Here is a 10,134-nt window from a genome sequence, read left to right on the forward strand (position 1 = left end):
TTTATTTGTATTTTCATTTTGCAGATTATTCCTACTTAAATCATAACATTTTTACATATGATAAAATACATGTACATTCTTTGTAATTTACAGTTCAGAAATCAGCAAGCATTGACGTGTTGCCTAGGCAGGCCCAACTTTGGAAACTTCAGTCACCGATTGTGTTGTTGAGCTCTCCTCCTCACCTCCTCCCATCCCCATCATCGCTAACATACATGTACGGAACTGCAAGGGAAAAACATATTTGTAGATTAAATCTCCTGTGCAAAGTTATAAAGTATGATAGCTTTTATGCATAAAAAACAGCTCAATTATTTATAGCTTTAGGACCACAGCTAAGATATGGTACAGCCTATATAAAGTTAAGAAAATAGGTAGGTTAGTAGAACTTTTGCACCAAAAACATCTTCACAGCACAAACATCTTGCCCAAGGACACGTGTGTGGACTGGAGTCGCCAGGGATCCAACCACTGACTTTAACGGAGTCACAGCGAGGGAACTGAGCCATTGACCCCCAGGTTACCCCTACGTATAACCCCTTTTATTTACATTCCTTCTAAATGGGACAAACAATTAACTAAACATGTTGTTTAAGTTGGATATAAAAGAGTCACAGTAGTGAGATACACACAAATAAAGTAGAGCATCGATTCAAAGCTCCTGCACATCAGATAACTTTAAAACATGTTGTTTGGTGTATTAAAAACCAAGAGGAGACAACCCATTTTCTTCTAAATAACTTAGTACTTACTCGGCACAGCATGTAACTGACCTGTTTATTAAAGACCACATAGATAACAGGGTTGTAGACTGCTGAAGCCTTTGAGAAACAGGACGGTATAGTCGCCAATCTCAGATCGAATGACTGCCCACGGTTGTTCACAACCCAAAGAGCAAAGGAGGCATATGGCAACCAGCACACCAAGAAGCCGAGCACCATGATCACCACCATCCTGGTCACTTCCTTCTCTGCCTTCTGGGTGGAGGCAGACTCAGCTTGGGCCTTGGCTGCCTGTTAATGGGGGATTGATCAGGGTCATGCTGGAAAGGTTACTTTGAATAAAATCACAAGTCATGTGAATAAATAGAACAGTTTACTTTGTACTTTGATCTTGCAGATATTAATAATACTAAGCGTGTCAGTTTGAATGGTAAGTAGATCTGGCCTGTTAGATTTTGGCTTTGATAGGATATAAGACAGCATGTATTTAAGTATACATGCTTCTGAGTCATCAAGAGAATAATTTCAGTAGACCAAAACCATCTCATTTTGTCTCACCATTTTCAGTGTGATGAGCAGCTGGGAGTAGCAGAAGATAATCGTGGTCAAAGGAACAGCAAAGCAGAAGCAGAACAGGAACATCACATAGGACTCATTGTTGTATTTGTTGTTTGTGGTGTACCAGTCTGGTCCACAGGAGCACTGTAGACCTTCTGGAATATACCTGCAAGGAAAAGTAGAAGCACATTGATTGTACATTTCTACTTAAATGCATTGTGTTGCCAGCTGATTTTCTGAAGTATGTTGTGTCTGTTGCTTACCTGCTCCATCCGAACAGTGGAGGAGCTGAGGCAAACAATGCAAAAAACCAAGTGAATGCACAGCAGGCTATAGCGTGGTCGGGCTTGAAAGCAAAGTTACCGAGCGGCTTGCAAATCACAAGCCATCGTTCGAAAGCTATCACAGCAAGGGACCACAGGCTTACCATCCCTGCAATGACAGGAAAACCCTTTAACTCCCTCTAGAAATCAGCATAAATAAGTCTATTAAAAGGGAGATGGGCTACAACGGATTATACAGTATTGTCTGCAGCCAATGACTTACCACCGAGTGTTACCATGAAACCTTCGATCTTGCATGCTAGCGCACCAAAGATGAAATATCTGAATGAAAAAGAGCAGCAGGCAGTGAAGGAGCCCACACAGGACACAAGAAGGTTTGCTGCTGACAAGTTCAACAGGATGTAGTTGAGGTGGGATCGAAGTTTCTTGTATTGGATGGTGCATGCAATGGTAAGGGCATTGATAAAAGTGCCAAAAATAAATATGAATAACATGAAAACTGCCATGGCGTAAAAGGTGGCAGTATCCCCCAAGTGGTCCTGTGGAACCAGAAAAGGGCTAAGTGACGTGATGTTGTTTGTGTCCAGGCTGACGGGTATCCAGAAGTCTTCTGGCAGCTCCATATCACGATTACCCCTCATTTTGCTTATTTCGAACAACGTACTCCTGCTGATGTTACGGCTCAAATTAGGTATCTCACACGCTCTGCCAAAGAATAAATTTAAGGAGCAGACATGAACGCTGTGCGGTTAGGAATTCTATCGTCTCTTGTCTTTATTGGCTGTGTGCGTCGTATTGACTTTTATAAAGGGTTTCATGACACTGATCGCTATAAAGTGGTTAATTGATTATTTAATTGACTAAGTAATTAATTGACTAATTTAATTGACTTCATAGCTTTTCATTTTATTAATTGGTGGTAATGCTTCCGTGGTTTCCAGTTCTGTGTTGTGTGCTGTGATGCTAAATTCTGAGATTTGGTTATTTGGCAGATATCTGAATTAACAAGTATTTGAATCTGGGAACAAACACAAGCATATTTGGACTTCCAAAAATCTGTGCAAACCTCGATATGCTTTTGGCATCCAAACTTGGTTAAAGAGGTTAATCCCTCTTTCCTAAGGAAGTTCCCTGCCGGTCTTCACCTGCTAATCTGGTTTCCAATCACATTATATTTGATAATCTCTTGTTAAGTGGATTACACCCTATTTTGCATGGGGATTTAACTCAAGCTTTGTGTTACCTCCTTGGCATTTTGCTGCCTTCACTGAGCTTAAGGGAGCGTCTTTGTTGCACTAGCATGCAAGATTGAAGGTTTTATGGTAACACTCTGTGGTACGATTTAAACTGGCGGGTTAATCGCAGAATTTGCTCGTTGTCGTCCCAACGATCCGATACAGAGGAGGATGTGCATAAGCATACTTAAGAGGAAGAGAGTTAGTGGAGGGAAATAGAATTATTAAACTAGCTTGCTCAACACTTTCTTATTTTTTTTTACTTTATATCATTTTAATGGGCAAACACGTTATAGACTATTTCATACAGGAAAAACAAAATTGCATAACCTAAGCAATTTGGTGTGTATGTGAATATTAACAAAATACAGCTATCATATGCCCAGCCAGTCAGCAGCAGTTTATTAAAAATCAACCTAATCACATGCATTTCCACTCTAGGCAGGTCCAACTTATGTTGAGGACTCTTCATCCTTATTTCTACTCATCCTCAGCATCTCTCTTTAGTTTATTTGTTTCTTGATGCATTGTAGCTGCTTTAATAAGACATTTTAATTTAAACCTGTTTATTAGCTTATATTATATTTGGGGTCTTTTAATTATGGAAAGGAACACTAGGGACTTCTACAGACTGCAAGTTTCCAGAATGTGGAGACACAATGTGCTACAATGTGATGTCCATGCTGTTCTTTTGTGCTTGCCAAAAATTGGCAGGAGATCCTAAAGACCTGTTTATCAAGGACAACATAGACAACTAGGTTAAAGACTGCAGGGGATCTTGGAAAAGACAGACACCATAGAAGCTAATCTCAAATCAAAAGACTGACGGTGGTTGTTCACAAGTACAAAAGCAAAGCCAGGATGTATCATGTCAGGAAGCCCAGCACATAGATCACCACCATCCTGGTCACCTTGTTGTTGGGCTTCAGGGTGGACGCAGATCCAGCTTGGGTCTTTGCTGCCTGTCAAGTAAGAAAACAAGATGACTTACATGGCTTCTGCATGTTCAGCAATTCACCCATCTGCTTGTTTCATTACAGAAAAATGACCTTTGCATAGTATGTACCTGAGTTTGAGAGCTGGCCCTAAGGACTAGAAAGACACTGAAGTGTGTGATCTTGTCCACATCTACAGGAATGGGGCTTTGTCTTCTCAGTGTTAAATTACAATTTTTGTGTGATGTTTAGTGCAGCATCTATTGTAGGTGTGCTGGAGTAAAGCAGCAGAGGGAGTGGGAATACATTTACAGGCCTGTCAAACATTTAAATACTTAATTAATTCAATGACTAAACCGTTATTTATTCATTAATTAAGCGACAGCATTAAGAGGGTTGTGGGTTTGAACCTGCATGGGGCCTTCCTCTGTGGAATTGTTCTTACTGTGCATGTGAGGGTCTTCTCAGGAAGTTCACACCACATAACAAAGACCTATATGACAAGTTAATTAGTAGATCTTAATTGGAATTTTGTGTAACTTTGATCTTGTCACTCTCTGAAATTGGCAGTCACCCTGTCCAGGCTGTACCCTGCCTCTCACAGTATCAGCTGACTTGACCCCTATGACTGTACCGGATGTGTTGATGGATTTATCCAAAAAAAGAAAAAACAACTCCTCCAGGAATATCACCAGAAGCAAGAAATATAAAAATGAAAAATTAGAAGCCAATATATGTTTTTAGGGTATGCTCACCATAATGAACATGAAGTAATGCATATCTACTGACAAACATGTTTCCACAGATAAGCAAACACGTTAGCGAGTGCCAATGCACAAGATGGTTCAATTAGCTCCACTATAGAGGGAAGGACACTGTTTTGGGATCTGCTAATCCAGGTACCAACGCTATTACGACAGCAAATCACATTCAGTCTGATCTTGATTAACCTGCTTTCTGTTAGTATTAGGATGGATGATCTTGACCTTCATTATCGTATCAGGCTCAAGAAAGGATTATCCGATGTGGAGGATGGATCTCTGCAGACAGCAGAGTATGGGCATTTTTTCCACTTCAGAACAAAATACAGCAGGACAGATATAATGTTGATGGTCTCTTCATGACAAGTAGGTGAAAAAAGTGGGGAATATTGTCTTTGTGACTTCTACTGTGGAAATGCACACTCACTGTAAAAAAACAACAACAAAAAACAGTGTAATTTAACAGTGTTTTCCTATTGATTCTCCAGGAATTTAAATATATTAAATATCAACAAAATTACAAATATAGACTGTGGACTTACAGGTCAAACCTGTAACTGTGAATGACGATTTTTTTCCACATAGAAACACTATAACAGAAAGACTATTCACAAATTCAGCTCGATTTCAGAAATATATAATTGTTTTAATACTGTAAATACTTTACATATATGACATTTGATGCAGTGAGTGAAAATTAATAACAAAGGAAGTAAAAGTATAGGTTCTGGAATTTTGCATACATTTGTTTATTATTTAGCAGATATCTTGTGTAATTATGAAGCTTTTACAGTAAAATAATGCTTTAGCTGTTAAAGCTGTACAGTCCCTAAACAGTAACAAGTAAACCCACAATCTCATTATTGTAAAAGGACATTTGGGCCAACCTTAAATCAGACAACTAATGCCAGAGTTTTACAAAGACTTGACCCAGACTGCTTTCTTTATTTGACACGTTGTTGTGAATGTGAATGACACATACAGTACAAGTACATAAGAGAATTCTAAGGACTGTCTGCTGTACATGTGTTTATTATAAAGTAGTATATGTATATCTTTTAAAAATGAAATTAATCAAAAACACATTTAGTGTACATGTTGGTGGTTAGCACCCTGCCATCATCTCTGCCCAACCTCCACCTGTGCCTTCAACACCAACACCTCTTATGCCCACCCAGCTCGGCCTGCTCTGGCCTGTGACGGTTCAGTTTATACCCCTAAATAATAAAAGCATTGAGAACATAAAAAGAAGTATCCTACTTTGAAATGGCTCCCTAGACTGCTGTCATTTCCTTATTAAGCATTTTATTTTGGGCAATGCCATTGTAATGAGTTTCTGCCAGCAATAAAGAAATAATATCAGTCTCCACCAGGTGGCATGCCATCCAGCTTCAGACTACCATGCAAACCCACCAATCCATCCTCTCGAAATTTAGCATGTGAGAGGTCCAGAATTATTTACCATAGATTCTTTACTTGGGACAATAACATGAAGTGAGGTAAATGGTTGTCTGTCTCTCTGTGTTAGCCCTGCAACAGATTAGTGATCTGTCCAGAGGGTATCCTACCTTTTGCCCAGTGTGAGCTGGATAGGCTTCAGCCCCCCTGCAACCTTAAATTCAAACCAAAGAAGATGGATGGACTATGGGTGGGTGGAATATGGATGGATATTATTGGCAGGTTTTAGGCAGGTTACCATTCCAAACAGAAGGCACAAAAGTAGCCTGTTAAGAAATAGAATGGATAATTCCTTTGTCCAGACTCTTTCATCTGCAACAAGGTAAACCTAAAAGATGTGTGTTGACTCAAAAGTGAGCCTCAGTCCATTGCATTCCAGTCTGAGATTAACTGATTTTTGTATTTTCCCATAAATAATAATTTTTAAAAAATCTCACCGCCTACTGATGCAGAAAAGGTGCAAATGGAGCATAGAAAGTCACCAGACTGCAAGTAGTGGCTGTAATAAAAGTAACTGGGTTTGTTCCACCCCAATACCTAAATGAAACCAGTGCCCATGTTTGCATTTTCTATGTCACTGTTGTAATTTTTCACCAGGTTAACAAGGCTTTGTGTGTGATTCAGAAAGCAATTAAGATAACATGCATTTAGAACAGCGGGTAAATGTAAGCTCAAAAGACCATCAAGGATGTGACACTGTTCTTGTCACTCTGTTACTGTGTTTGTACACTGGTGTGACCCTTTGTGCAAGTCCCTAAAATGAAGCATTTAGTTGACAAAAAAGAAAACAAAAACATTTAGGTACATGTTCTGAAGATGCTCACTGAAGATCTGTGGACTATCCCAGGATGTGTGAACAAAAAACTGTAAATGATGTGCGATCTGGTACATGATGTTTTCTTTTTAAATAACAAAATGCATAGAAGTCCTACTTTACAACCTTGCTCATCATTTGTGACAACTCTGTGACAAATCAACCCTTTAAAAGATTATTTACCTTTAGAATTCCTGAATATAAGTTTATAAAGCCAAACAACCTCACAGATGTGGGCACAATATGAATGAGTCAGACAGCCTGCTGTAGTGGTGGGAGGAAGAAAAATCCCTTCTCAAAATCCCGCTGTTATAATCCTTGATCCATGTCACTTGAGTGACATCATGATCTCTTTAGGGTTTGAAAGCTCAGCTCTCCTGCCATTATCTAAGACTCTTAATGAGTGTAAACAATTACTGGCATCTGAGCACCACTGACCTTGCTCAGTCTGCTGTACTCATCCAGGTGAGCACATGTATGAGAAACATGGACAGTATGTCAGTATGCACTACAAAAAATATATATGCGCAGTGTTTTCTTGACCTAATCTGGTTAAAATCTATATATGACAATAATAATAACAATAATAAAAAAATACAGTGACACTGATCGAGATTTTTCACAGTACAGCATGTATAGACATCACTCAGCAAGACGTGAACAACAGTATTTTCCCAAGTGTTCCGTGATCTCTGCTATTTCCTTTGTTTTCTTTCTTTAGGCAGATTTGACGTAGGTCATGCTTGGCTTTCTAGGAAGTTTTCATCCTTTTATCTCATCATTATCGTCATGACGCCCCTAACGAGTTTCCAATCTGTCTGTTGAGACTTCCAAGGCATAATCCCTTTTCTGCGGCACGCATGAAATGTCCGCTGAAATGGCTTTACCATTGTAGTCTCTTTCTTTCTAGTTCTTTCTAAATAAAAACAATCCTCACCAAACACAATATGAGGAATAGTTCTCGGTTTAATTGCAAAGCCTTTAGTTTTTCTGTATCAATGGCAATTTTCTTCATTTTAGGTTTGATCAGAAAAACAAAGGGACCTATTTGAGTGTGCGGCTGTAGTTGGACCTTATAGCCTATTTGATGGTTATTTCCAGCGCTGTGCAAAAGTTGTGAATCATCCTTCATTTCTTTATATTCTGATGGGCTTGAAAGTCAGTGGTATGACCTTATTTATTCTTCAAAACACTGAACTTTCCTGGGCAGTTTTTCTTGTTATTTCTTTAAAAAGTCTTCAGGAATAGTTCCTCAGGCTTCTTAAAGGACATTCAAAGCTCTTCTTTGGATGTTGGCGTCCTTTTGTTCTGTTCTCTGTCACGATGATCACGAACTGCTTCAATAATGTTGAGCTCCACACTCTGGGGAGGCCAATCCATGACCCATAGTGTTTCACTGTGTTTTTTCTATCCAGGTATGGTTTTACTACGCTGGCAGTGTGTTTGGGATCATCATCCTGAAAAATGAAGCTGTTGCAAATCAAATTCTTTCCAGATGGTATTGCATAATGGATCAAAATCTGATGGAACATTTCTTTGTTCATAATTAGATCAGTCTTGACAAATCCCAACACCACTGGCTGAAATACAGCCCCAAACTGTGATAGAGCTTTTTTCATTATGTGTAGACACAACATTGCTTCATTTTTTGAGTTAGGTGCCATTTTTATGCTTGAATAATTGATAGGTTCGTGTTAAGCGAGTTAACAAACAATCAACTGGCTCCTTGGAAATAAAGTACAAGTAAATGGAGGCTGGCTCAAGACAGTCATGTATATAAAAGTGGCTTGGTTTTTAATTTGTTTGTTCTTCCTTTCTTTTTAAAAAATGTTGAAAAAAATATGACAGCAGTGAGTTAAACGCGTATATAAATCACAAGCATGCAAACTTCCGTCTTTCTGCCTGTTGCAAATAAACATGTACACATACAAACACATAACAAAGGATGTCACCAGCTCTGCAAAGGCTCATACAGTGTTTCACAAGTTCACAGAAAGTGATTCAGATCTGCACCTAGATGTAAGTCTCATAAAGTTCAGCTTTGGAGTTTTGTTTAATGTTGCACACAGACAGACAGAAGGCACTGAAAAGTCACCTCACCTCACCTCATCTTGATGGAGGAAGAAAATCAGTAGTGTAAGTCTGCCATCTAATGGACTAACATAGTGCTGCAACAAATGGCAGCTACTTTTCATATCACGAAATATGGTTTTTTTTCTTTATTATTGGCCTTCTTTAGGAAGATGGTCAGATGTCAGGTTCAGGTACTCTGAACCTAAGGTCTCTAAGGTGCATGTAAGCACCCCACGTGCAGCAGAAATAAAGCTGTAGTGTAAAAGGAGACAGATTGAATTACTGCCAACCAGCTAATGGATCATAAAGTAGTCTGGCAATAATAATTTAAAAAAATTTATGCGTAGACTTTTTGAAGAAGTAGTCCTGGTCTACCGCTGAGGATAGCTTTGCAGTCCATCAGAACATGCAATGACTGTTTAAGCCACATTAACTTACCATGTTCGCAGCAACGAATTCAACCTTTAAAAGTCAGAATTATGCTAATACTCGCTCACCTTTTTCTCTTGCTGGTTACCCGGATATCTGGCACTAGTCTGCCAAACTAAAAAGACTTGAACCACACTTATTTCTTTATATTTTGCTTCCAAGTAGCCAGACTTTCTACATCTGGCAGTGACCTTTTTGTCACACTGCCAGCACAATAAAAGCACACCTGGATAGATAAACACAGAATACAACACTATCAGTTATTGAAGTAGGGTGTGATTATTAAAAGAGAACAAAAGGCAGCCATGGTCAAGAAGGCTATGTAATGAAATGACACGAAAGCTTGCCTATGAGAGTTAAGGCTGTGTTAAATAATAACGCTTGTCATCTGAAATATCAACTTTCAAGCTTGGTAGAATTGGAAAAACTTTTTTAGTATTTCCAAAAATACATGTTTCTGTATGGATATACCATTTTCCTAACATATATAGATATGAATAGTATCTCCAGGCTTTGACAAAGTACTATGTATATATGTTATGTTTTAAATCTGAGTTGCTCTAAATATGATGTGATCTGTTTTGCAGTATTGGTCATAATGCACAATCATTTCTTTATTTGTTGTCTCAGTCATAGACCAAAATACTTTTTAACTACATGTTTTATTTCGCTACCTGGAGCGTACATTTTACACTTTAGAGCATTTACTTGTCTTTTAGGTTGACATCAAAGAATATGGCTGACCATCCATCCGTCCATCATCCATCCATTCTCTTCCGCTTATCCTATGGCTGAACATATTGATGTCAAAACCAGGGACGCTTTTTTTTAATGTTGAAGGCATTGTAGTAGAGTATTTGTATCA

General features: G+C 38.7%; 1 protein-coding gene across 1 annotated transcript; it reads right to left on the bottom strand.

The window, feature by feature from the left end:
* Positions 1 to 2,548, bottom strand: LOC116314883 (blue-sensitive opsin-like). The gene is made up of 5 exons (XM_031733020.2): positions 1,827 to 2,548; positions 1,544 to 1,712; positions 1,281 to 1,446; positions 774 to 1,013; positions 1 to 225 (listed from the first exon to the last, which is right to left on the bottom strand). Exons 1-5 carry the CDS (start codon positions 2,203 to 2,205, stop codon positions 124 to 126), a joined length of 1,056 nt encoding a protein of 351 aa, XP_031588880.1. The 5' UTR covers positions 2,206 to 2,548; the 3' UTR covers positions 1 to 123.
* Between the last annotated feature and the right edge of the window lie 7,586 nt (positions 2,549 to 10,134).

Source organism: Oreochromis aureus, linkage group 5 (assembly GCF_013358895.1).
Source record: "Oreochromis aureus strain Israel breed Guangdong linkage group 5, ZZ_aureus, whole genome shotgun sequence".
Taxonomy (NCBI): domain Eukaryota; kingdom Metazoa; phylum Chordata; class Actinopteri; order Cichliformes; family Cichlidae; genus Oreochromis; species Oreochromis aureus.

Bases quoted from the DNA above. Each gene is read 5' to 3' on its own strand.
- LOC116314883 (XM_031733020.2), bottom strand. From the start codon at position 2,205: ATGAGGGGTAATCGTGATATGGAGCTGCCAGAAGACTTCTGGATACCC. The intron at 1,713-1,826 runs GTAAGTCATTGG...CTGTCATTGCAG, and splicing joins TTTCATGGTAACACTCGGTG to GGATGGTAAGCCTGTGGTCC. The intron at 1,014-1,280 runs GTGAGACAAAAT...CCCCATTAACAG, and splicing joins TGCTCATCACACTGAAAATG to GCAGCCAAGGCCCAAGCTGA.